General features: G+C 53.8%; 1 protein-coding gene across 3 annotated transcripts in view; it reads left to right on the top strand.

Annotated features, from left to right (window-relative positions):
* COL27A1 (collagen type XXVII alpha 1 chain) overlaps positions 1–27,434 on the top strand; it is a 158,681-nt gene that overhangs the window by 85,760 nt on the left and 45,487 nt on the right. For all 3 annotated transcript variants that reach the window (XM_050760967.1, XM_050760966.1, XM_050760965.1), the window contains 13 exons: positions 1,091–1,135; positions 2,405–2,458; positions 4,765–4,809; positions 9,498–9,551; positions 11,452–11,505; positions 11,744–11,797; positions 17,659–17,712; positions 23,387–23,440; positions 23,958–24,002; positions 24,109–24,153; positions 24,460–24,513; positions 25,607–25,660; positions 26,569–26,622. In XM_050760967.1, coding sequence (XP_050616924.1) covers positions 1,091–1,135; positions 2,405–2,458; positions 4,765–4,809; positions 9,498–9,551; positions 11,452–11,505; positions 11,744–11,797; positions 17,659–17,712; positions 23,387–23,440; positions 23,958–24,002; positions 24,109–24,153; positions 24,460–24,513; positions 25,607–25,660; positions 26,569–26,622 — 666 coding nt within the window. The remainder of the gene's footprint in view (positions 1–1,090; positions 1,136–2,404; positions 2,459–4,764; positions 4,810–9,497; positions 9,552–11,451; positions 11,506–11,743; positions 11,798–17,658; positions 17,713–23,386; positions 23,441–23,957; positions 24,003–24,108; positions 24,154–24,459; positions 24,514–25,606; positions 25,661–26,568; positions 26,623–27,434) is intronic.

Genomic DNA, 27,434 nt, shown 5'->3' with positions numbered 1-27,434 from the left:
ATCGATCTGCTTATTTATGTGCACTTGATGAAGTGGGTTGGGAAGGGTCTCTATGGGGCTGTTGGAGCACCAGGTGGACACTAAATGGGTGGGCCCCTGATTTTGCCCTGTGCATGAGGCCATCCTTAGCCTTCCTGTGCCCCACTTACCTTAGCTCAGGCGCCAGGCCCCCGTGACACACAGCCCTGGGCTGAGGGTGCGGGAAGCCCAGATTTACCGCAACCGCAGGCGGGCATCCAGCTGACATGGATCCCTTCTTGGGCTGGCTCTGGGTCTGGCGGGGTCCCAGCGCTGGCTCTGGGAGCCACCACGTGGAGTTGCTTTCCTGGAAGCTGGGGGAAAGGAGCTGGGGAGTGGCTCTGGAGGGAGCCCCTTGGTCAGGCCTGGCATACCAGAAGGAGCCAATTCGGAGGCTCCCTGAGCCTGTGGGGATTGGGGGGGACCAGGAGAGTCTCATGGGCCAGAAGCGGGAAAGTAGGGGAGAGGAGGGAACGGCACCAGCCACGTGCTTCTGTATATACTCACATTACCACTCAAGATGTATGCCTGCTACTTGTTCACGTCTTCATTCATTCATTCATTCATTCACCAAACACCCCCTAGACACTGCACCATCCCGAGTGATGCTTGGGGGTGGCTGCAAGAAAGAATAAGGCATCATTGCTGAGCTCCAGGAGCTCAGCTGAAGCCACTTACTATACTTGAGGATGATCTTCTCCACTCTGGGAAACTGAAACACAGCGAGGCTGAGGTCTGCCACTGAGCAAATGGCAAAACTCAGAGCCTATGTCTTTGAACTGCAGTTTGAGGCTCTGTTCCTCACAGCACACAATGGGGTTTAACTGTGATGCCCAGGACTTCCATGGAGTCACCATTCACTGGAAGTCACTGTGTAGCCTGGCCTTTAGGCCATGGCCAGTGGAGCCTCTGCCCTGAGTGGGGCCAGGCAGGTGGGCCAGGGATACTGTTTCTCTTTGTCCAGGAGGGCTCTCCTCCGTCCATCCTTTTCCCTCCATACAGGACAAGATCTCTGCAAGTCCAACTGGATTAACTTTCTCCTTTTTTCCTCTCTCGTGTCTCCCAATTCTAGGGAGATGAGGGACCCATGGGGCCACCAGGGGCCCCTGGCTTGGAGGTGAGTATCGCTGGCCTGGGGTAGGTGGCATTCATGGGAGCTGAGCCAGCTGTGCACAGGCAGGGCAACGTGGTCAGTGCTCCAGAGGGAAGTCATCAGTGAGGGCCTTGTACCAGCCAGAGAGAGAACTAAGACAGACCCAAAGGAGAGGGACAAGAGCCAGGAAACTGACTGTCACCGCCCACCCCCTATATGCCAGGTGCTTCATGTCAGTATTTATTCTCCTTTATTCTCCCATGACACAGGATTGCTTTCCTTGGTTTCATTAGAGAAGAGGCAAACGAGAGTGAAGGCTTTAGCTCAACATCTCACAGCCAGGCAGTGGGGACGCCCTGCCTGGGCCCTTAGCCCGAGCCCTCTGCACTCTTCCAAGCTGCCTTTCCGAAGTCGCTTGTCCCACACCCCCTTTGATCCCAGCCATTGCATAAACCAGCAGTTCATGAAGTTTCTGATATCCAGAGATTTTTACAGTCTTAAAAATGATGGAGGACCCAAAGACCTTTGTTTGTGTGGGTTGCATCTACTGAGATTAGTAATTAAAACCAAGAGACTTTAAATGTATTTATTCATTCATTGAAGATTAATCATAAGCTCATTTCCTGTTAATAAAAATAATATGTTTAGGAGAATTCACTCTATTTTCCATAGCAAAATAATTGAGTGGAAAGAGTGGCGTTGTGTTACCATTTTTGCAGATCTCTTTAATGTCTGGCTTCATAGAAGTCAGCTGGCTTCTCAGCTCTGCTTCTGCATTCAGCCCACTGACAATATCGCACACCATGCAGCCTCGGGATGATGCCACTTACTTTCACGAGAGTGACAGTGACAAAGGCGAATGACATCTTAGTGTTATTATGAAAATCATTTTGACCTCGTGAACCTTCTGAAAGGGTCTCAGGGACCCCTGGAGTCCTCAGGCCACACTTTGAGGACCACTTGCATAAACCATTCCCTTCCCTGTGCCCCCTATCATCTGCCAAGTTCCTTCCTTTCCCTCACTCCCTGAAGGCAGGTGTCATCATCCTCATTTACAACAGGAAGACCAGCCCAGGGATGGGGGAGGCTTCCCGGAGTTCACGCAGCTGGAAACCCTGCCTACATTCCAGGACGGCTGGCCACCTGGTGGACTCAGGGTTCTATGCCCCTGGCCACCAGGGTATGTGGCTCTACAGCCACATACAGGACCCTATGCCAGGTCCTTGGGGCTCCTGGACCCCAGCAATGTTGCCCCTGCCCAGCTTCTCCCACTTACCTCTCTCTCTGTTGCAGGGTCAGCCTGGCAGGAAGGGCTTTCCTGGGAGGCCCGGCCTGGATGGCGTGAAGGTAAGGGGACCTGGAGATCCTTTGGGACAAGAGGAAAGAGGGGGTCCTACATATTCAGGCCCCAATTCAAACCCCAAATCCCATGACCAGTTGTGAAAAGGGAGAAAAAAATTGGTCCCCATTTAGAACAAAGTATTGGTAAAAGATGAAAAAAATGGACATAACCTAAGTGTCCAACTGTGGGGGATTGTTCAAGTAGTGGGATATAGTGCAGCCACCCTAGATGGTGTTTTGGGCTATTTTACAAGATGGGAAGATGTCTGGGTGGTGGAGGAAACAGGTTATAAAAGGAAATACTCAAGTGTGAGCCTGTAGCAGGGGCTGGGTTGCACCATTTCTTTTTATTTTCTTTTCTCTTTTTTTTTTTTTTTTTTTTTTTGAGACGGAGTTGCTCTGTTGCAGGCTGAAGTGCAGTGGTGCGATCTCGGCTCACTGCAACCTCCACCTCCCAGGTTCAACCGGTCCTCCTGCCTCAGCCTCCTGAGTAGCTGGGACTACAGGCGTGCGCCACCACACCCAGCTGATTTTTTGTGTTTTTAGTAGAGACAGAGTTTCACCATGCTGGCCGGGTGCGGTGGCTCACACCTGTAATCCCAGCACTTCGGGAGGCTGAGGCAGGCAGATCATGAGGTCAAGAAATTGAGACCATCCTGGCCAACATGGCACCCTGTTTCTTTACGCATAGAGCAGAGGCTAGAAAGTGGACAGGGATTATCTCTGGGTGGTGGGACAATAGGAGATTTTCATTTTCTTCTGTGGACCTCTATATTTTCCCTATTCTGCATAGTAAATAGATAGTACATATATTAATAGGGTTTTTAAAAAATATTATCAAAAAAGACCTGGCCCAAGGTGGGACAGTAATGATCCTCAGCCCATGGGCAGCCTCACTTAATGGTTTTCCAAGGACTCTCCTTGAGTTGGAGTTTCCTAGCCATTCTGGGCAAAAGATTATCGGGTCAAGATTACAGATGGGCAAACCCACAGGAGGTTAGGATAGAGCCGGGGGAGCCCAGGTCATCCACAGCTACTTCCCTTCTGGGGAAATGGCCCACGCATCTGTCCTGGCCCCTCCAGTTTTCATGAGGTCCGGGGAGGAGCTGAAGGGGGAGGAGGCTCCACCCAGGCTCGCAGTAAGCCACATCCCTGTATGCGCCAAACTCCTGGCTAGTCCCGAGCTCATGTCCTGCCGTCTGAGGTTTCGGCCTCTCTCCCTCAGATACCAGTTGGGTTTCTGTGGTGGGAGTGGTGACATCGCTTGTGTGGATTTATCCCACAGGTCTGCTGTGGGGAGACCGGGGCGCTGTGGCCGCCTGAGGAGCAGGAGCCACCTCAGCATGGGACAAAACAGACAGACAAGGCCGAGATAGGCCACCCAATGTGAAAGTGGGACAGAGCCTTGAAGACAAATGAGTCTGATTTCCCTTCTTTATACCTGGGGCAGCTGAGCCCAGAGCAGAGATGGGACTCACCCCAGCCACCTGTGAGCTGGTAGCAGAGCTCTGGTGTGCTGAGGTCTAGGACCCTGGTGCCCTGACGTCCCATGTCCCTGCTCTTCCTGCGATAGGACAGCCTGATGCAGTGGGAATATGCATTTCTTTTTTTTTTTTTTTTTTTGATAGTCTCTCTCTTGTCACCTAGGCTGGAGTACAGTGGTGCAATCTCGGCTCACTGCAACCTCCACCTCCTGGGTTCAAGCAATTCTCCTGCCTCAGCCTCCCAAGTAGCTGGGATTACAGGCATGCAGCACCACACCCAGCTAATTTTTGTATTTTTGGTAGAGACGGGGTTTCTCCATGTTGGCCAGGCTGTTCTCAAACTCCTGACCTCAGGTGATCTGCCCACCTCGGGCTCCCAAAGTGCTGGGATTACAGGCATGAGCCACCGCATCTGGCTTGGAATGTGCATTTCAACCGGGCAGACCAAGGTTTCGGTTGTAGCCCTACTTCTGGCTCACTGTGTGACCTCAGGCAGGTCACTTCACCTCTCTGGGCCTCATTTTCCACCTCCACAAAATGCAGTGGGCTTCTGAAGGACCTAGATGAGACATATACATCTGGGTGCTGAGTAAGCCAAGGCCCCCTCAGAGGGAGTGGGTGACTAGAGTCATGTCTGCTTGAGGTTCCGTCCAAGTACCCCTTTGACTCTGCCCCATTTGTTGGGGGTCTCCAAGACCACACACTGGAGATAAGATCCCTGGTTCATCCCCACCAATGGCAACTAAGGCCAGCAGGCCTGGGACTTCCCCAGGAGGTCTAGACTTTCATCTCCCATCCTAATCCATCCTCCTCTTTGTCTCTTTGCAGGGGGAACCGGGAGATCCTGGTCGGCCAGGGCCTGTGGGAGAGCAGGTTAGTTAGCAACGGTCTCTGAATGAGTGGCTCCATTTTCTTGGGCCCTTATTCTGTGCCAAGCCCTTTGCCCAGCACCCTCCAGGCACCACCTCGTGTAATTCTCAGAACAACTCCCGAGGAAGGTTCAGTCCTCTACCCCTTTGATGGATGTGGACGGTGACCCTCAGAGCAGGGAAGCCTCTAAATGAGAAAGGCGTAGATCAGAGTCATGACAGCTTTTTCCCACAGCCTGACTCTACACACAGGTTTTTGGTGCATTTGCCCAAAGAGGTTATGTGACTGCTCCCCCAGGACGTTAAAACTGGAGGAGCCCTTGGCAGTCGTTGCTCGTGTTCCCATCAGCTTACAGATCAGGAAGCCAAAGGCCAGAGAAGTGTTACCACTTGCCAAAGGCCGTTGGTCTAGGCATCCCTAAATTATATAGAAGATGAAATCCAAACCAGTGGCTCTGGCTGGTTGGTCAAGGTCTGAAGAAGAGAAGAGGTTGCAGCTAGTCATTAAAATGGAGGTTTGAGGATCACGACCTTCAATTAAAGTCCAGAGAAACAGCTCTGAGTGATGGGCGGACGGACAGCTTCAGTCCTTCCTGCCCAGCCCTGGGGCCTCCTGAAAGCTTAACCTCAGGGCTCAGAGGTGGAGAGGTGTTCATCTCCTCCACTCCTTTAAATATGGAGCTCATTTCTGGAAGGGGCTTCCTCAAGCTGGAACGACTGATGCTCGGGATGGCCATAGAGGGATTTGGCCGCACTGCGAAACCCTGTCAGTGGCGTGAGAGTCACACACGATGGGCTTCCTCACCAGGCCTGCAACATCTGTTGGGGGAAGAAAGGAATTAAAGCAGGGGGAGGCCTGGATTTTTGAACTCTTTCCAGTGACATTCGAGCGCATTCTGTGGGAAGCCCAGGAGTTTGGAAAGGCTGCCGTGGCCTGGATATATTTCCTGATTGGAAAAAAAAAAAAAAAAAAAGGGCAATTTGATCAGCAAATTCAATTTCATAGTTATGCTAATGGTAGGGCCCTCGGGAAATAGATATGCAGGGTCTTGGAAGTCAGAACACAAACATCCTTGGAAATCACTGTATCTAAGAGTCCTAACCATTTTTTGTGCCTTGGATTTCTCTGCCAGGCTGGAAAAGCCCAAGGATCCCCTTCTCAGAATAGAGTTTGTAAATGCCTAAAATTAAAAACAAAGGAAACTGATTATATAGAAATGCAATTATGAAAATATGTTAACATTTAATATAGTCATATATATGCTTCTTTGGCAATGCATTAAATAATGAGTTCTAGCAGCAAGTGTAACAGCGGCCTCAATTTTAAAGTAATGCCAAGCCTTAGTGATGTATTTTGAGATCTCTGCAGCAATGATGGTAATGTGACATGTCACTTTCTGGGACAGTCCCAGGTCCTTGTAATACTACTGTGGTTTGTTGCCTACACTCATATTTGAGGCACATGTAAATTTCAATTAGAGGTTCATGAAAATAAGAGTTTTAATTTTTTTCCATTCAAGTTGATATACCCTCTGAATTCTGTTCATAGAGTCTGACAGAGACCCCAGGTTTAGAACCCCCAGATTCGATTCCATGTTGGCAATCTGGGATTTATGGAGGAGAAGCAGGTTTGACCAAGATCACCAAGTGGGATAGTGGCAGAACCAGGCCCAGGAGGGGTGGGAACCTCGCCTGGAGCAGCCCAGGCTCATTTGGTCAGCAGAGCGCCCAGCTTGCTGCCCAGGCAGCTTGGACAGTAGCAGGAAGGAGGCAGAGCTGGAACCCTGTGGCTGCTGTAAGGCACATGGAGGTACCATGCCAGCCATTCCCTTGGCCCCCACCCCATGTGGTCACAGTGAAAGGGCAGGCATTTTCTGTTCACTGCAGAATCAGAGGATCCCTGGGAAAGTTCTGAAGCTCACACCACGGGACCTCCTTGTAATCATAGTATTGAGTTGGTGCAAAAGTAATCACAGTTTTTACCATTATAATGGCAAAAACTGGGATTACTTTTGCAACGACCCAATAACAGTGACATTCATTAGTCACCTTTTAGGTACCAGACTGTGTGCCAAATGCTATCTACGCAATCGTCTATGGCAGTCAGTATTACTATCCTCATTTTGCAAATGAGGAAACTGAGGCTCTGGGAAGTTAAGTAACTTGTCCAAGATCTCACAGGCAGTAACATCACTGTCAGAGGCAAGACTGACACTGAGGTCTGCTGGGTTCCCAATGCCTGCCTCGAGGGCTGAAAACTCGCTGACTTCCTGAGCCCTGGCATGTCTCTAACAGAGCACAGACTGCTTGCCAGGCCCTGGTTGAGGTGCTGGGGACGGGGCATGGGTCTTGCCTTCAAGACGCCCCGTCCAGGGGCAGCCACGCAGGTAAACACATCACACTGAGCTGTCTAGTGCAGCTCAGCATCCATAGCCCTTTCATTCTCAGTTGTATCCCCAAGGCCTAGCATATGAGAGGAGAAAGAAAACCTCCCATAGCAGACAATGGCCCTTTATCTGTAGGCAATGTGAGGACCAGGCTAGCCTCCTCCCCAAAACTGGGGACCCGGATCCCGCCTGTGCAGTGCCCGCTGTGGGCAACAATGCTGCCTCCTCCTGTGCCCGCCTTGCCAACCTGAGAGGAGCCAGCCATGCCCGCAGCTTTCAGAGCTGCTTCTCCGTTGACCTGCCTGGACTTCGGGGCCTGGCCTCTCTGGACCGGCCTCAAGAACAGGCCTGCCAGGATGTTCTGGGACGGTACCCCAAGGGGGGTCTCAGGGGTGCGGGTTGGGCGATGGGGCACTTGCTGTATGGCTCTTATTCATTAGGATCCTGTTTGGCTTCTTGTTTGAGGTTTATGACCTGCTTGCCTTCCAGGACCCAACATCTCATAAATTTAAAGTAGCTATGAAATTTCTGTTTCTTTGGGCCAATCAGGCAGGGGCCTTTTAACAGAGCAGTTTTTATTCCCTTCATTCGGCATCCTCTAAATGTCTGACTGCTCCCTTGTGGGAAGCTCAGGCCTCTGTCTTACCCCTGTGCCCTTGTAAAATAAATTAAGAGGGGATGGGAAAGAGCGAACATGTATGAAGTACCTCTACGCATCGTGCGCCATCTCCCGTATTCAGAACAGCGCCAGGAGTTAGGGAGGTACCTTTATTGTCCCCCATTCTGCAGATGAGGCTCTGAGAGACTGATTTGCCCAGAACCCACACACCTGAAGACTGAATGACAGTGACATAAAGTGCCTGGTACAGGGCTTGGCACACAGGAAGTGCTCAATATGTTCAAGCTGTTATAATATTGCTATCACTTGGAAAATGTTCTAATTAATTTTTAAAAATTAAGTTATTGCAAAAATCAAATATTTGATTATTTTCTGTGACATGTTAGCTGTGACCTCATACCTAGTACCTCATCCCTCTTACCTTATACTTCAGAAAGGTCTCTGAGCCCAGGGAACTAGAGGCAGGCCCAGGACCCACCATGTGTAGTGCCAGGGTGGTGCTGGGATGTACAGGAGATCTGGGCCCTGTTCACAGCCACATGCTTTGGAGGCCTTGGGCTGGAGGGGAAGGTGCATGGTCTTTGGAGCCACACAACCAGAGCTGCCGTCCCAGGCTGCAGCAGCAAGACACGTGTGGCCCTTGCTGAAGTGACCACTTTAAAACTGTCTTTAGATAAGAAAGTGTGGATCTCAGAGGTAACGCTCTCACTGTAGTTGACTGACAGCTGGACCGGCTTTATTGCCTGAGTACACAACCTCTGGCCTATTCCTGGCCCAAGGTCTCATTCTACTCTGGCCAGGGTTTGGGGGACAGGGAGCGGATTTTGTGGAAGAAATCCACTCATCCCTCCGTCTTTCCTAATTCACTCTTGGCTGCAAATCTGGGTTCTTCCAAAGCCACTTCTGCACTCCTGAACCACACAAGGCCCTCCCCACTCAGTTGCATTTTCCTTAGCAGGGAAGAAAGTAGGGCCTGAATAAGAAATTGGTGGGCCTTCCTCGGTGACCCCTCCTGGCTGTCCACCCTCGCTGCATGTGTGCGTGTTTGCCTGCTCAGGGAGATGGCAAGGGCTGGGGCCACCTAGAAAGACCCCCTGGAACCCAGAGGCAAGTTGTCACCCAGCGGAGTTCAGCAGAGCAGCGGGAGCCACAGCGTGTGTCTGTGTGTGCACCCTTTCAGAAACAGGCAAGAAGGCCTTTCAGAAGACAGTAAAGAGGCCTCCGCCTCCCTGATTCCAATCAGTTCTCTTGGCGGAGGCTGTTACGGTATTTCTATCCCAGCCAGAGGGTTTGTTTCACTCTTTGAAACAGCCCCAGAGCCCCGAAAGATGGGCACAGATGGCCTCTTCCCAGCTCAGCTTAAGGGCCACCCCCCGCCCCAACCCCAGCTCTCCAAACGTGGCAGCCTCCCAGCCTGCTTCTGGCGCGGGAAGAATGTGTGGCGCTCCCAGGGATGTTGGCAGCGGCCCCACGGCTTGGCTTCAAAATCAGAACCATCTGGTGGAGTGAGGGAAGTCAGAATGGTGCCCAGAGAGAGGCAGCGCTCTCCCCGGCACAGCCGCATGCTGGCTGGGTGACCAGGCACGGGCGGGAGACCGCTGGGAGATGAGCTTCAAGGGAAGGAGCAGGCAGGCTGGGTCCCCGGATTCACGTTGTTTCTCTTGCTTTCGTTAATGTGTCTCATAGGGATTTATGGGATTCATTGGTCTGGTCGGGGAGCCAGGAATCGTGGGAGAAAAGGTAAGTGGTATTGAGGGGATCAGATAAACAATTAGAGCTTGTGTTTTGAAATTTTAAAAAGGTGAAGAGGCCCTTTGACCTGGGGATTTCAGACTTCCCTCCCCTAGCCTCTCTCCTGACCTGGCATTCTGAGCCTGCCAAGAGCCATTGTTCCCTTTCTTGGCATCCCTTGGGGTTCCATCCCTGCCCTCCTGTCATCAGCCTCAAGCACAGTTAGACTTTTGTGTGACAACCAGCGAATATGTGTGACCTGAGCTCCTCACGGCTGCCCACTGGCCCTGCACGGGGTGGACGAGAACAGGGAGGAAAAGATTCATTTTTACAAAGAGGAAGGATGAAGTTGCCTTGCTAAGCCTCTGTTTTAGATGAGATAACAGAAGCTCAAATAGGGGAGGTGACTTACCCAAGGTCACCCAGATAATAAGTGGCAGTGCTCAGATTTGAACCAGGTTCATCGCCAAAGGTTAGTTACGCTTTGCTCACTAAGACACTCTGCCTCCTGTTGGCTCCCAGCTCCCACCAAGGGCCTTGGAGGCACTTGCCTTCCTTTGTATGGGTTGATCCGATCCCCAGAGCAGGCCCTCTGGGAGAACCAATATTATTCCCATTGAATAGATGGAGGAACTGAGGTCCAGAGGGAGGAAGTATCCCCCCAAGTCTGGCCCCGCCTAATTCTCCAGGCTCCTCTTGTGCCTCACTGTATCACTCTATGTGGCCCAGACCCTCAGGCCTCTGCCTTTCTCCCCCTCCTCCTCCCTCGCTTCCCCCTCCTCCTCCTTCCCCTTCTGCTCCTCCTCCTTTTAAATTCAACTTTTTGTCTTGAAATTTTAAATTTAACTTTTTCTTTTGAAATAATGACAGATTCACAAGAAGTTGCAAAAAATAGTACCCTTCACCCTGTTTTTTCCAGTGGTAGCATCTTACATAATGATAGCGCAACATCAAAGCCAACTCTGGCCTTCTGCTGTTGCTCAAATGTCCCATGTCCCTTCTCACCTACAAATCATTGCCTGTGCCATTCCCTTGGCCAAAGGCACTCTTCCCATCCCCATCTGCCTCCACCCTTTTTGCTCAGATGCTCTTCATTATCCTTCAGCTCTTGGGTCAAGAGCGACTTCCCGTGGGAAGCTTTCCCTGACCAGCTCTGCCCCCAGTGGGTCAAGTCCCCCAGTGATAACACCTTAGCACCATGACCCCCACCCTCACTGCACTGTGTCTCCTACAACCCTCTGAGTGCCTTGCTCCATGGGAGCAGGCCTGCTCACCACTGTATATTCAGAGTCTTGCAGATAGTGTTGGACACATAGTAGGTGCTCAATAAATATTTACTGGCTGGGCAGATACAAGAAACAGGGCCTCATAAAAACAGAGCCAAGATTCGAACCCAGAGCACCTACCTCCTGCCAGCTCTGCCCAGTGTGTCTGGATTGCTCGAGAGGGAATGAGTTATGTCTCTGATTCTCTAGCATCTCATCTAGGTTTGGAAAGGGGGTGAGGAGAGTGAAAGACACCCCTTCTCTTGCGGTTTCTGCCTCAGCAAGCCTAGCCCAGGGGATGCCAGGCCTAATAAGGACCAACATGATGTGGGCCAGGATCAAAGGGGACAATGTAATTAGCACCTTCCTTAATCAGGACCATCCTTGGAGGGAAATTCACTGCGTGGCCCGCTACAGGGGATGCTGAGGCCTTCCGGGGCTTGCCAGAGGTCTTGGCTTCCTCTGAGTGAAATCCCAGATCCCCACCTGGGTGATGTGGCCGTGAACTAGGCAGGGACCCTCTAGAGACCTTGAGCAAACCCCTACCTCTCTTTGAGCCTCTGGATGGCCCTCTGCACCTGCCTCCCACAGAGCCACCCCACAGCCATAGCCGTGACCTGCCTGCATTGCTGTCTCCATCACAGGGTGATCGTGGCATGATGGGACCCCCAGGCGTGCCTGGACCCAAGGGGTCGATGGTAAGGAGTAAGTCTGCATCCTCTTGCCCTCTCCTGTTGCAGCCTTGAGTGACAGCTCTGCTGTCCTCCACCAACCGCTTACCCAGGACCTTCAGAATGACCAGCTCCCTCTTTGTCCAGGAGCCCTAGCTGCTGTCCTCCTGGCTTTATACTGGGGCTGAGTTGACCGAGATGGGACTGAAGGAGGAAGGGGCACCTTCCATAGCTGATTCCTCCTTTTTCTTCTCTCTCTTGGCAGGGTCATCCTGGAATGCCAGGTGGTATGGGGACCCCTGGAGAACCTGGACCCCAGGTAAGCAAAGCCCTCATGATCCCTAAGCTCAAACCACTGTCAGATAAGGGTTAGGTGGCTGGGTGTGGTGGCTAACACCTGTCATCTCAGTACTTCGGGAGGCCGATCACTTGAGGCCAGGAGTTCAAGATCGAAACCTTGTCTCTACTAAAAATACAAAAATTCGCTGGGTGTGGTGGCACATGCCTGTAATCCCAGCTACTCAGTAGGCTGAGGCACAAGAATCGCTTGAACCCAGGGGGCAGAAGTTGTAGTGAGCCAAGATCGTGCCTCTGCACTCTGCCTGTGTGATAGAGCTAGACCCTGTCTCAAAAAAGGAAAGAGAGAGAGAGAGACAGAGAAAGAGAGAGAGAAAGAAAGAAAGAAAGAAAGAAAGAAAGAAAGAAAGAAAGAAAGAAAGAAAGAAAGAAAGAAAGAGGAAGAGGGGAGAAAGAAAGAGAGAGAGGGAGGGGAGGAAGAAAGAAAGGAAGAAAGAAAAAAAGAAAGAAAAGAAAGAAAGAGAAAGAGAAAGGGAAAGGGAAGAGAAAAGAAAAGGAAGGAGAGAGGGAGGGCAGGAGGGGAGGAAGAAAGGAAAGAAAGGAAAAGAAAAGAAGGAAGGAAGAAAGAAAGAGAAAGAAGGGAAGAGAAAAAAAGAGGGAGGGAGGGCAGGAGGGGAGGAAGAAAGGAAAGAAAGGAAAAGAAAAGGAAGGAAGGAAGAAAAGAGAAAGAAGGGAAGAGGGCCGGGCGCGGTGGCTCAAGCCTGTAATCCCAGCACTTTGGGAGGCCGAGACGGGCGGATCACGAGGTCAGGAGTTCGAGACCATCCTGGCTAACACGGTGAAACCCCGTCTCTACTAAAAAATACAAAAAACTAGCCGGGCGAGGTGGTGGGCGCCTGTAGTCCCGGCTACTCGGGAGGCTGAGGCAGGAGAATGGCGTAAAAACCCGGGAGGCGGAGCTTGCAGTGAGCTGAGATCCGGCCACTGCACTCTACCCTGGGCGACATAGCGAGACTCCGTCTCAAAAAAAAAAAAGAAGGGAAGAGAAAAAAAGAGGGAGGGAGGCTGGGAGGGGAGGAAGAAAGGAAAGAAAGGAAAAGAAAAGAAAAGAAAAAGAAGAAAGAAAGGAGGAAAGAAGGAAAGAAAGACAGAAAGGGAAAGAAAGAGAAAGGAAGGAAGGAAGGAAGGAGGAGAAGAGAGAGAAGAGAAGAGAAGAGAAAGAAGACAAGAGAAGAGGGAAAAAGAATAAGGGTTAGGAGTTCAAGCCTCAGAATCAGACAGACCTGGGTAGAATCCCAGCTACACCACTCTCTGACTGTAATCCTGGGGCAGATCATTTAACTTCTCTGAGCCTGAATTTTGCTCATTTGAAAAACAGAAAAAATAATCATGGTCATGATAGTGTGATCGTGGGGTTAAATGGAAGCATGGGGCTAATGGTGTCTGTTCCTTGGGAGCATTTTGGTTATTAGCAGCATTATTGCTTTTGTCCATTCACTCATTCACTCTGCAGTTGCTGAGCGATAAGTGCTTGTGAGGAGTTTCAGGAGCTGGGTGAAGGGGCTCAATCTCCACTCACTGCAACCTCCACCTCCCGGTTTCAAGAGATTCTCATGCCTCAGCCCCCCTAGTAGCTGGGATCACAAGCGTGTGCCACCACACCCAGCTAATTTTTGTATTTTTAGTAGAGATGGGGTTTCGGCAGTTCCAGGAGCTGGGGATGTGGCAGCAGGAAAGGCAGAAAATGGGCCCTTCCTTTGGAGCGTGTAGTCTGGTATGGGGGGCAGGGTAGATAGAACCCAATAAGTGATGTCTGTTATGGAGGAAGCAGGCACGAAGATGAGAAATGCTGGACAAACAGAGCTGAGGGTCCTCAGGGACCTGGGCTTCTCGTGACGACTGAGGAAGCAGGGATATTCCTGAGGCTCTCAAGGCAGAGTGGTGGGAGAGGCTGGGAGAGCTAGGGGAAGGGTGCGGCCAGGAGCACTCAAGTTCAGGAGCCCCTTTTCCTCCCCAGGGGTGATGTGCAGAGGGTAGAGGTGGAGTTGCTCTCATTTGGAGCAGGTAGAACCTGCTTCAGATCCCTCAGTTTCTGCCAATGGAGGATGGAAACTGGGAAAGGGCATTTGCTTCAGCCAAAGCCAGGGCTCAGGGCTGGGAACCCAGTCCGAGGTAGGCTTCGGGGAGGTGGGGAGGGTGTGGGGGTAGAGGGACCAGCCCAGGCACAGATCCGGAGGCGGGGTTGAGGAGCAATGAGCTCAGGTTGCCTGGGTGTCTCCAAAGCCCAGACTGAGGAGTTCCCTGGGGTCTGATGAGGAAGGACCCGGAAGCCTTTCATGGTTTGAACCCAAGGGAAGCTCGCATAAACCTGTTCTCTACTATGATTAGGGAAGCAAGGCCAACTCAGCTCCTACACTTTTTCATGCACCTACTGTGTGCTAGCATACGCTCCTCCCTGGAGGTACAAAAATGGTAAGAAAGAGATCCAGCTCTTAAGACTCTCACTGTCTAGAGGGGGCTGTCAAGTATAAACATTTTCTCCATCATTAACAGATTTTATCGAGCACCTACTCTGTGCCAGGCCACACCAGGGGCTGAGGAGGGAGAGGGATGGACTAGTCCAAGGGTGAGAGGCCTGGATATAGGTGACCGTCATCCAGAGGAGAAGGCACCAGCACGGGGGGACTCTGTCCATCCTCATGGTTCTTTGGACAAGTCGGAACGTTCTTGAGGAGCACAGTTGGAAGCAGAAGCCAGCACTCTGGGCTCCCAGTGACATATTTTTGCCCTGCTCATGAGAAGAAGGAAAAGTCATGTCTGGCCCAGGGCTGGAGGAGCTGGCAATGTGGAAGTGGGACTGTTGGAGTAGAAGCAGGGAGTCAGAGGACCAGCATTCTGGTCGGGGGGCTGGCACGGCTGGCCGAGGCACCCAGCTTGGAATGCAAGGGCCCAGCCTCCCTCCCAGTGGTCAGAGATGGAGTGATTGGAGCCCTCAGCATGGGGGGTGCTCAGAGTAGGGCCGAAGCATGAGTGCAAGGTTGCTGGGGGTACATCATCAAGTTCTACCCCCGGCACCCCTGAACCTCAGCCGTCCTGGCCTCAGTCTCCCCATCTGTCTAGTGGGAGGAGGAAAGCTGGGAAAGGAGTCACTGGGACAAAATGGAAGGCCGGTGGGAGATGGGGAAAGAGTAGGGATATTCAGGCCGATGCAGAGAAGGCGGCGGAGGCCTCTTCTGAATCCGTCGCCCCCCTGGCTCCACTCGCCTCCCATCCTGCCCCATCTCCTCAGTGCTTCCCCCTGTTCAGTGGGTTGGCTCAGGCTTGGTGAAATCAGACGGTCACTTGCTGCTGCTTTCTGATCCCAAGGTTGCCATGGCCCCCGTCTGCTATGGTATGGGGCTGGTCTCTTGGGTCTCTTGGGGTTCCTCCTGGCCAGCAAGCTGCCCCCAGTAACACTGGGGAAGCTGGCTAACACAGAGGCCCAGAAAACCACCTTCAGAATCAGATACCTGGGGGTGAAATTCTGGCTCCCCGACTTGCCAGCTGCGGGATTGTTGGCAACATTCATAGCTTCTCAGACCCTCAGTTTCCCCATTTGTAAGTCAGCATGATGCCACCTGCAGTATGAAATTGTCATGAGAAATGGTGCACTGCATGATGTGGGGCCTCGTAACCCTCCTGCGTAACTGTGGCTTAATGAGTGGTAATAACTATTTGTTAGAGATAATAGTTGCCACTATTATTAGTAAGGCTACTACCATTAAAAGTGACGTTTCTGGTGATGTTATTCGCACCTGATTGGCATTTTCCCACTTTATCAATCACTTTCACCTCCATGTTGTCTGATAGCACATTGAGATCCATCAAGATTATTATCCCCATTATTGGGGCTGGGGTTGAGGCCCTGGGACCTGCCCAGGGTCACCCAGTGACCAGAGTTGGGTCTAGCATTCAATTCTGACCTCCTCCTGCCTTGCAAGAGCAGGCAGCTACCTTTTCCTGAGGACTTTGTCACTTCATCTTCTAGAATATCTAGGAGGTACGGACTCTTCTATCCCCATTTATAGATGACAAAACTGAGGCCCAGTGAGTTGAAGTAACATGCCTAAAATGGCACAATTAGTAAGTGACTGAACTGGCATGTGAGCCCAGGTTCTCCAGTGCTACAGCCTGCTCTTTTCAGGAATCTATGCCTTGATGTAGAGACTTGGCTCCCAAAATTTCCCAGTGGTGCATTGCATGCCTTCTGAGCTCTGAGATCACTCTATAAAATGGCCCATTCTCACCCAGTCTTTGTGTTCTTCACCATCCAGGAGTCAGATCTGCCTTTTATGGGGCCAAGCCTGGGTCCACACCCTGCTTGCTCTGCTGACGAACGGTCAGCCTGGGACCCAGCCCCTCCGCAGCAGCTGTTGGAGGGTCTGCCGGGTGATAGCGGCTGGGTTCCCACCCCTGGAAGCCATGGGGAGAGGGAAATGGGAACATCAAGAGTTCATTCTGAGGCCCCAAATGGGGCTGGGCCTCTCCCTGGTATTCAGAGGAGGGACGAGGCTGGCTCTGCCTTGCAAAAGGAGCACACCCAGTCCGAGAATCGCTGCAGGAGCTGGGAGGCTCCTGGAGCTGGCAGAGGGTCCTGGCTGGCCGCTGGATGAAGTTGCCGCTTGAGGTCTCTTAAGCTGGGCCTGGAATTGGGGTGGGTGCGGGGGAGACATTAGGCAGAGGCGTGGCTTGCTTCCCATCTTCTCCTGCGTTCCCTCCCTTCCCGCCCTCTGCCCTCTTCAGTTCGTGTGCTCCTTGATCATTCAACAGATTCCTGAGTGCCTGTCGTGCACCTGTGCCAGGCCAGGTGCTGAGAATTCCAAGAACTAAACTGGCCCTGGTTCCTCGCCTTCTCAACCTGCCTCTCTTGCTCCTCTTGTCTGTTCATCAAAACTGAGATGGCTGCGCATGTGCCTGTGGCTGGGCCTTGCTCCCCTCTCATGCCACCCCACCCACTTCTCTGCCTCTGCCTCTCCCCCTCCTTCTCTCCTTCTTGATCCTCTCCCACTCTGCCCCCTCTGCCTCCCAAGCTCACCCCGGGCCTGTGTTCTCAGTTCTTCCTCCTCCTCCTCTTTTCCCTGGGGGAAAATATTCAGGAAAATGTTGGGTGTCAGGGTGGAGGCGAGGGACAGAACTTGGGTCACCAGATTCGCCTTTGTGATGGGGGAGAGAAAGGTAGACGAGGATTTGAGGAGACCTTTTGTTATACATGTCATTGTAGATGACACAGTGGCTCACACCTGTAATCCCAGCACTTTGGGAGGCTGAGGCAGGAGGATCACTTGAGTCTAGGAGTTTGACATCAGGCTGGGCAACATAGTGAGACCCTGTCTCCACGAAAATGAGAAAATTAGCTGGGCATGGTGGTGCATGCCTGCAGTCTTAGCTCCTCAGGAGGCTGAGGCGGGGGGATCACTCGAGCCCCGGAGCTCAAGGGTGCACTGCACTCCAGCCCAGGCCACAGAGCGAGATCCTCTCTCAATAAATACATAAATGAATGAATGAATGGCATCGTATCTTCTCATTATTGATTTTGAGGAAAAGGAGAAGAAAATATTATGCAGGGAGCCTTCTCCCCACTCCCCAGACTCCTAGGAAAGGTCGAGGCCCATCCCCCTATGGCCCAGGGCATTGGCTGTGTCTGAGGCTGTGGCTCGCCTGCTGCTTTCCCCAATGAGCCAGGTGCTCAGTCCTGCCATGTGGAGGCTGCTGGGGCCCTGGCAGTTTCTGAACATGCCTGTCTGAGGGCTGCAGGCCTTCAAGCTTTGCCCCACACTCCCAGCCCCACCATGTGCTCTCACTTCCTAAAAAGGGGCTTCTCCAAACTCCTTCTCCTCTTCCCAGGGTCCTCCAGGATCTCGAGGCCCACCAGGCATGAGGGGAGCGAAGGGACGTCGGGTAAGTCAAGCCCAGCTCTTGGGGGCTGATGCCAGTGGGAGAGGGCACACTTGGAACAGGGCCACCTGCCAGAGACTGCCTGGTCTCTGCCCCCAGCCCAGCTCTGGGATCTGTGACCTTTGCAGCACGAGGCAAGGTTCCAGGCTCACCCTGGACCTGGCTCTGCGGGTGGGACCCCACCCCTCTTTCCAACTCATGTCTGAGTCTTGCTATCCACCAGGCACAGTCGGGCTCTCTGGTACCAGCTCTTTGTTCATTCATGTATTCAACCAGCACTTATTTAGCGCCTACTGTGTGTCCGCCTACTGTGGTGGACACTTGGAGGCTCTGCAGGTATTGTGGTGAACAGGACAGACATGACTCCTGCCTGCCCTTGTGAGTCAGTCAACAAGTGAATCAAACCACTTGGCAGACGCAGGTGATAAAATACAGGTCATCAGCACATGGACCGAGGAAGTACCAGCCTGGTACTGGAAGCCCAGAGGAGGACCCTACCTGGGCAGGGTACTAAGGAAGGACTTTAGGAGAGGGCAGTGCTTGAGCTGATGCCAGCTTCCCAGCAGGGAACTGGCAGGGGAAAGCCCGAAGGTGATACAGGAGGTGGATGTTTAGGGATCCTCAGGGTCAACAGAGGGACGAGGGAGAGGGATGGGGCCGGGACTTAGCAGGCACCAAGCGAGGCAGGGCCTCAAAAGCCACAGCTATATTCCAAGGGCAGTGGGAGGCTGCAGGGGGTTTTAAACAGGGCTGTCCTGAGCACCGTCGCTCGGAGTAATCGCCAGCACTTACTCTATGCCAGACACTGTCTGTCACACACATTAACTCATTTAATCCTCAACACTACCCTGTCATGTAGGTGCTATTCTCATTCCCATTGTATTCTTATTTTATTTATTATGATTTTATTATTGGATTACTTAACCTTTCTCCCGGAAAGCCTTTGATTCCTGGGATAAACTAGGTGCTATGTGATTCAGCCCAAGCTCTGAACACCTCCAAGCCTCCACTCCACTCCCAGAGAGGCACAGAGAGGTTGAGTCACTTACCTCAAGTTGCACAGCTAAAAAGTAGCAGAGCTGGGATTTGAACCCAGGGAATCTGGCTCATTTGCATACTGAATTCAGCCTTATTTTTAATCACACAGGGAGGGTTGACAGGATGGTCTGCCACCAATAGGTATACAGGCGTGGGGCCATGCAGCCTTACTGTAAAGAGAAAGAGAGATGATGCAGGTAGTGCCGGCAGCCCAGGCCTGATACCCAAGCTCCATATGGGTGATCTGTGATTATTATTCTCCTCTTGGCTGGATTTCAAGTGGTTTTACAATTTCCCCCAAACCAGATGGCCTGAGCAGCCGGCCTGGAAGAGGGAAGATTAAAAGGCATTCCTCTGGCCCGGCAGGGTCCCTCCGGTGCCCATGTCCTCTGGGTCTCTTCAAACAGGCCCTGGCCCAAGGGCAGCCGGGCTCCATCCAGATCCTCTGTACCTCCCCTCCTGCCCCAGGAAGCTGGATTCCCTAGAGGGTGAGCTGCATGGGCCCAAGCCCCCTGCCTTGCCTCAGGTGCGAGGCTGAGATCCCCTCAACTCACTGGGCTCCGAAATCCAGACTTCCAACCATGTCAAAGTCTCCCCAGCCGGGAGAGGAGCATTAGGAACATGAGTCCCTCTCCCCACTGGGTTTGTCAGGAATGCACAACCTGTGAGATCAGCCCCCTGGGTCTCCTGCCGAACAGGCTGCCCTTCGCCACCTCCTAGATGGGGTGACTGAGGGTGGGGAACCTACAGAGGCACCTACCGTGCCTGTGAAAGAGCTTGACTCTGGGCAAGTCCTGATCAGCTCCTGGTTTGCCCTGTGCCCTTAGCAAGGCCTTGTGGCTCTCTGTGCCTCAGTTTCCCCATATGTGCCAAGGGGGATGGGCCTGGAGGTCTGCAAGGCCTTGCCTGCTTTCCTGCGCCGCCCCCCCCACCGCCCACCTGAGGAAGAATGAGCACTGAGGGTTCATGGCCAGAGGCAAGGGAGGCTCTCGTCCTCTGTTGTTGGTGAGGATGCTGACTAGAACCTGGGCCCACCAGCCCCAGTGAAAAGAATGAGGACTCTGGGGTCAGATGGGCCTACGGCAAGTCTCAGCACCCCCGGTTCCCAGCTGTGGAACCCCAGGCCGGTTTCTTAACCTCTCAGAGCATTTCTCCCACCTGCTCAGGTGAGAGACTTTAATTCCTCCTTCTGAGGGGGTCATCAGGACCCCAAGATTGCAGTGCCTCGGGCCAACCCTTTTCCTGCCTGTGGGTGTTAGAGCTTAGCTGACCTTGCCTGAATCCAGGCTCTTCCTCTTGGATCTTGGACCTTGGGCCATTGATTTCCCCTCCCTGAGCCTTCGCTTCTCCCTCCGTAAAATGGGTGAGGAACAGAACGAAGCTGGTGGGCTGGCTTCGGGGATTCAGTCACTTCCTGAGCACCTTGAACCGGCTGCAGGGCAGCAGCACGTGATGGCGCGCGCTTCTTCCCGCTTGTTCATTGGCCCCTTTTTCACAAGAGCTGTGGTTGGCCAGATTTTCTGCCCCAGGCGGGAGCTCCTCCCCACCAAGCCTGACCCCAGGCCTGGCTGGAGGGCAGCCCCCAACCTGCCTACGGACATCTTCCTCAGGAGCAGATACAGGAGAGCAGACACATGGCTCTGATAGAAACCCAGGCTTCTCTCCAGCAGGCGGGGTGGGAGTGGGCCTGCCCGGGTTCATTTAGGGAAGTAGGCGGCAGGACTGGGGGATTTGCAGGATGAACTGTTGAGTGGCCTAGAGCAAGGGTTAGTGTATGGCTGCTCTCGTCCCTCTCCCTGCCCTGTGGAGTTGGGGAGACAGGGCGACTGGTGGCCCCACTACTGCTTCCTCCTCTTTCTTAAGCCAGGCCAGCTTCTCCCGGCCTCCCTGGTGCTCTGCTGGGATAGTGAGTTCTCTCAGATAAGAGGGATTTTAGACACTGTCTTCTCCAACACCACGCCCCAGTGTGCAGCCTTCCTGGCAGGCTCCTCTGGGCCCTGACTTGTATACTCCCGGTGACAGGGAGCTCATTCCCTTTCTGAAAAACAGTGACAGGTAGTGGTGAAAAAAATGGATGTCCTGCTGACTTGGTCTCAAATTCTGGCCCCTCATTTCCTAGCTGTGTGACCATAGGCCAGTTCACCACCATCCTGAGCCTGTTTCTTTCCTTGTAAAAGGAGGATAACAGCTTTCACTGCTCTGCGGGGGCTGCTCTGCTCTCTTATTTTTTAATGACTTAACTTTTCTCCCTGAAAGCCTTTGATTCCTGGGATAAATAGGGTGCTATGGGATTCAGACCAAGCCCTCAACACCTCTGAGCCTCCACTCCCCTCCCAGAGCTATCCCTTTCCAGGGAGGTGTATGTCTTAGTGAGAGACAGAGCCCAGAGTCAGAAATCATCCCTCAGGAGGGCTCAGTTATCTGCCATCAGCTCAGCCCCTGTCCCGGCTCCCATGACCTGACACGGCCCCACCCGATGTGGCTCCAGCTCCGCCAGGCCTGTGCCCATGGATCACGGGTGTTAAGTCTAATAACATGATGTGACAGTGTCCATGTGAGCCTGAGACTGAGGCCTGGAGAGGAGGTGGGGCTTTTCTGGGTCACACAGCAAACTAGCAACAGGCTAGGGCTAGCACCTGAGCCCAGTAATGGCCACTAGAGATGGCTTGTTTAGGAGTTCATCAAACCTCAGCTTGAATCTGTGAAAACTCTCAACTGGTTTTGCACAGCATAGCATGAACTGCCTGAGGAAGGGACTGTGCCCAGATTCCCCAAGCCACTCCTATGTCCCTGCCTCTGGGGAGCCTGCCGCCTCCTCTGGCAGAGCCTGGCAGGGATGGAACTAGCCATTCTTAAGCACTTTCTGCATGCCAGGCACTGAGCTGCCTGTGGGCATCGCCTCCTGTCTTGAGGGAGAGATTTCTTGTGCCCATTTCAGAAAAAAGAAACTGAGTCTCAGGGAGGAGCAGTCACTTGTCCGCAGACACATTTTCTGAGCAGCCCAATGCTTAGGGCTGGACCCCACAATGGGCCCCAGGCCCTGGGCTTGGGGATGCTGAGAACAGCATCTTCTAGCTGAGCCCTGGCCTTGCCCAGTGGCTCCCTGTTCCAGGATTATTTGATCGGTGGGGTGCTCTTTAAGGCTGCAGTGTGGGATTAAAGCATAGGGAGCTCCAGGCAGCTGAGAAGAGGAATTTTCACTTTGTTGGTCCAATTATTCATTGAATTTTTTTTTTTTTTTTTTTGAGATGGAGTCTCACTCTGTTGCCCAGGCTGGAATGCAGTGGCACGATCTCGGCTCTCTGCAACCTCCGCCTCCTGGGTTCAAGCGATTCTCCTACCTCAGCCTCCCAAGTAGCTGGGACTACAGGCACACACCACCACACCCAGCTAATTTTTGTATTTTTAGTAGAGATGGGGTTTCACCATGTTGGTCAGGCTGGTCTCGAACTCCTGACCTCATGATCCGCCCGCCTCGGCCTCCCAAAGTGCTAGGATTACAGGCGTGAGCCACTGTATCTGGCCTTCCTTGTTCTATTTTGAAATGATTTTTCTTCATTTAGTTTTCTCATTCCCCATCCTCCCCCACCTAGACACTTCTCCAGTTCCTTTTATCTGGGGGAGTATTGCGGTCTGGTCCCCTGGGCTCCTGGGCCAGGATGGGCCGGCCTCCTCCACAGGACACTCCTGTCCTCCCAACACAGACCGCTTGAGACCCTCTAGAGAACACAGCCCGCTTTGTTTTCCACGGGTCTTTTCCAGGAGACCCCAGCCCATCTGCGTCTCTGTGGGAGCGCCCCTGGAGGGACACACATGGGGCAGTGGGTGGAGCCCACATGGGGGATGAGAGCAGCTAATGTGTTAGGGACCTTAACTAAGTCACTTCCCTTGGCTGGGCCTCAGTATTCCCATCCGTGCAGTGGGGTAGGGGGTGGACTCCACCTGCCCCTGGGGTCTCCCAGCAATCAGGGACCAAGACTCCTGTGTCAGAGTTCAGGCCTGAGCCCAGGGCTCCGGGGAGCCGCAGCCTGACTCCCACCCCTTCGTGCACAGTCTTGCCCTGTGCCTGCCCCTGCCTCATGGCAGGTCTTCCTCTGTGAACGGGGCTGCATTCGTTGTACATATGGCCAGAGACAGGGCTGCTCCACGCATCTGGGAAGGACATGCAGGTTCTTCCCAGGTCCTGCTCTGTCAGTTTCCCCCAAGGGCTGTGACTCACATACCTGTTTCTGCCCCGTGTGTGCTCTGGGAAGGGCACGTGGCAGCAGAGTCTGAAGAGGTGGCTGTGTGGACGTGGCCACGTGTAACTCAATTGCGGCCCTCAGTCTCCATGTCTGTGAAATGGATGGGCTGGGTGACCCCCAAGGTCTCTCTGAACAGGGCTATTAGTGCCCCAGCCCCCTTTTGGAAACGTCAGCCTCTAGCTGAGTCTACTCATGCTGCGGCCTCTGCAGAGCTGTTTCGAAGGTGCCGCACGAGGGTGACCACCTCAGTGGGGAGTATGTGGGAAGTGGGAGGAGGAGGGGGCCGGGGCTTGTGCAGGGGATGGCCCCAGGCTCAGAGCAGCCCCGCCCTCCTGGTTCTCGGCCCGAGGGAGACCCCTGCTGTCCGGTGTGCTAGTCCCTTTTTCCTATTCCAGGGCCCCCGAGGACCGGACGGACCAGCTGGGGAGCAAGGGTCCAGGGGCCTGAAGGTACCGACCCCCAGGGCCTGCCCTTCCTCACTCCTCCAACACTGGGGCAGGAATCACGAACAAGGCTCACATCTCCTCAGAACAACGCCCCTTAGGGACAATGAAGGGAGCCCCATGGAGGCTGCAGGGCTCTTTCTGAGAGGTCAGCCCTTCCACTCCTCCTGACCCCCCACTGCAAGCCCAATGAAGAGAAAGCAAGAAAAGGAGGAGGGAGATCATACATGTCCTCGGACCCCTTCCCCAGACCCCAAACCCCACCAGGCCCCTGACAGTCGAGACTGCTTCTGGCAGCCCCATCCCTAGGAAGGGGTCCTTGGTTCTCCACCTGGAGCAGCTGGTGACGGTGGCGAGCCACTCTCCTTGTCAGGCCTTAGTTTTCCCATCTGCGCCGTAGAGAGGGGGCCAGACTCCGTGGCCTCAAATGGGTTCCTTTTATCTCCCATGTGGAGGGCTCCCTTTTTGGGGAACGGTCCTCCCAAGCACCCTCTCCCACCTTCACGTGCTCTGCTTCCTACAGGGCCCTCCAGGACCCCAGGGCAGACCGGGCCGGCCTGGACAGCAGGTATGTCAGGCCAAGGCCAAGCAGGCCAGCCGCAGGCCCCCTCCCTGCTCCCTGCTTTGTGATCTGAGCCTGTAATGACCCCCATGACCCCCACATGTGCTTCCAGGGTGTGGCTGGTGAGCAAGGCCACTTGGGCTCGCGAGGCTTTCCCGTAAGTAGCACCAGTTCTTGAAATTCTCTACATGGGGCTTTTGGTGGGGTAGGGGCAGGGGTGCGGATAATAACCACTTTTACCAAGTTCCTATCCTTCTGTGGAAACCCTGAAGGTTCTGGTTGCCCACCCGCCCTGCACTGAAGCCCCTCCACCACATCCCCTCTTCTCTGGGTCTCAGCCTTCCTATCTGTCACCCGGTGGGGGAGGACAGGACCCAAATACACTAGGATGGCTTGCTTGAAGTCAAGGCAGGGCAGGGAAGGCCATGGAGGGCCTAAGGTCACCTTTGCCTTGTCTCTGCAGGGCATCCCGGGTCCCTCAGGCCCCCCAGGCACCAAGGGCCTCCCAGGAGAACCGGTAAGAACTTTTCCTTCCCTCTTCCGCCTCTTTGCCGCTGGCACCTGGGGATGTGGGCCAGGTGCTCAGATAAGGGAAAGAGTTGGAAAGGGACCATGCCTGGCCTCTAAGCCCCCGGTGGGCCAGGCCTTGGGGTTGGTGGCGAGCGCTAAGCCAGGAGTTCTGGGATTGAGGCTCAGCTCACTTGGCCTCCAGCCTGTTTTCTTGCCAGGAAAATGGGGGTGATTGTCTCTGCCTTGCCATTCTGTTGTGAAGATGAAATGTGAAAATGTATGGGGAGCGATTGGCACAGTGGAAGGCAGAAGGACGGAGGGAGGGAGGGAAGATAAGAGTAAACCAACAAGCTGACTGGGAACCACAGAGTCCAGCATGGCTGGAGTGGAAAGTGGGACCTCGGAAAGGGCAGGAGGAGGCAGCAGGCGCCAGGCGCCCAAGGCCACGGGGAGAGTATGCTTTTTGTCCCAAGGGCAACAGGGAGCCATGGAAGGGCTTGAGGCCGAAAGGCCGATCAACTTGCTTTCCAGAAGATGTCCCTGGAAGGACAGGTGTAGGGGGACAGTCCGGGAGCCCCATGAGGAGGCTAGAGAGTGGTGCTACAGGAGATGGCAGGGAGGGGACAGAATCTCCAGGGCACTAGGAGGATGACTCCTGCACAGGGCAGGGGAGGACAGGAGGCTCGCATCCTCAAGGCCACTGCTGCCTTCCCACATCCTGAGGCCCAAGGAATCACCCTTTTGAACGGTGGGTTGGCTGGGGGTGGGGGTTTCCAGACATGGATCCAAGGTGGAAGAACATTCCAGGCAGGGTCGACGGATGAGCAGGACTGAGAGCTAGGAGGTTTCTGATCAGGGACGGCCCCTGGGCTTTAGGTGGGTGAATAGCAGAGTGTGCAGCTGTGTTGGAGGGAGTCTGACACATACAGTGGTGAAGAGGGGGCTGCAGACACCAGGACCCTCGGTGTGGCTGGGGCGGACTAGGGGTGTGCTTCAGAGTCCCCAGTTCTGGGGGTCAGCTCCCTCACTCACCTCTCCAGATCCCAAAGAGGGCCCAGGCTGGCTTCTCCCAACTGTCTGTGTGTCTGTCTGTCTTCCAGGGCCCTCAGGGACCCCAGGGGCCAGTTGGGCCTCCAGGAGAGATGGGACCTAAGGTGAGTGTGAGAGACCCTTATTCGTCCCATGATGCTGCTGGGAATGTATCAGCCCTTCCCTTCCCTCCTCCCCAGGAGCCTCTTTGCCATTCCCTGTCTTGGCCCAGGGAGATGATCATGTACCATGTAGTTCAGAGAAGGGTGGACGCCCTGGCAGAGAGGCGTCCATCCTGGTAGGATCTACCACCAGGTAGATCCATCCTGGTGGCATAGGTTGAGGAGCTGGGCTCCTAGTCCAGGGGCATTGTATGGGATGCAGAGGTACCAGAACCCTTGTGGGGGCTGGCATTGCCTCTTTGGGCATCACTGGAAACATGGATGCTTTCCAACTTTGACCTTCCTGGGACTTTGCCCCAGCAGAGGTTTGACTGTCGATCCAGCCCCCAAGGTTCATGTAGCAAGGAACTTGGAAGGAGCCTCAGACACCCCTGCCTTATCCGGAGGGAAAAACCAAGCCCCAGGGTTTATGCAAGGGCTGCAGCCATGCCCATGGTGATAACTGAGGGCTGCTTCCCACCCGCCTCATGCTGGCTCAGCTGTAGAGAGAAGGGTTAGAATCACTTGGCCCTAAACACAGCATCCAATGGTTTCCTCCCCCGTCTTTATGTGAATCATTTTCTTCCCTCTGCTTGCCAAGGGCCTCCTAGTGTGGTAAACCACACTCGTGGGTTGGGAGAAGGCTCTAGAAGCCTCTGGGTAGTCCCAAAGCTCAGTCAGCCTGGGTCCACCCCCAGCCCCCTAGTTCCAGCTCCAGGCTCCAAGAAGCTACAGGCTGCTCCCACCTCTGCATCTCTTGTGCTGTGTGACCCTGGGTGTGTCTCTTGCCCTCTCTGAGCCTCAGTTACCCCCTTGCTTACAACCAAGGGGCAGCTCTTGCTCTAGGAAGGACCAATGGCATTTTCTTGCAGGGGCCGCCGGGTGCAGCGGGAGAACCGGGCCTTCCTGGGGAAGCTGGGATGAAGGTGAGGTGGGATGAAAGAAGAGAAAAATGACTTGTTGAAACCAGCTCCCAGCTGGCGGCCACATCCTCTCCATGGAAGAGAAATGGGCCTTTCTTGTGGCTGGGATAATGGGTTCTCTGTGCTCCTGGCTGGGGAGTGGGGCCTGGTCAGGGCCAGAGTGGAGTGTGGAGCCCCCACCAGTGTCCCCTGCCAGCCAATGTTTTTTCAGGCACCTGCCCCTGCCTCCATGCTGGGGTGGCTGTACCTCCTGGCCTCGTGTGATACCATCTGCATCTCAGTGCCAGTGCCTCTCATTACCTGCTAAGAAACAGGTGCCTATTGATACCTGGGCTCTGGGAGAACCCCCTCCCCATTCTGCTGCTGTTGGAAGAGGACGCTGTTCCCCTCGGAGGCCCCAGAGCTGAGGAGCCCATGGACATTGTTGAGGCAGGACCCAGGGGAGCCCGCAGAGGGGCTGTAAGACTTGAGTCCAGTCACCCGCTTCTGTGCCTAAGTCTCCCTGTCATTCAGAGAGGGGGTTGGACCAGGCCTGGGGCTGTCAGACTTGGCTTAGTCCCAAAATCCTTTGCTCAGACTCCAGTGAAGAAAACCACCCCACATAGAAAACTGATAGAAGTGGAATTGTTTCCACCGGAGCAGGGCTGGAGGCTCAGAGCTCTGCCCTCCTTCTGTGTCCCTAGACACCAGCAGGGAATATAGCTTGAAAATTCTCCAATAAGAAAGACCCTTTTAGGGCCTTTACGCAGGGGGCAGGTGACTTTTATTCCTGCTCATTTAGGGCTTCCTCCTCGTTTGGGTTTCTCTGCAAGTCT

This window comes from Macaca thibetana, chromosome 15 (assembly GCF_024542745.1).
Source record: "Macaca thibetana thibetana isolate TM-01 chromosome 15, ASM2454274v1, whole genome shotgun sequence".
Lineage (NCBI taxonomy): Eukaryota > Metazoa > Chordata > Mammalia > Primates > Cercopithecidae > Macaca > Macaca thibetana.
Note: the sequence above shows the minus strand (reverse complement) of the source record. Positions and strands in the feature narration are given on the sequence as shown.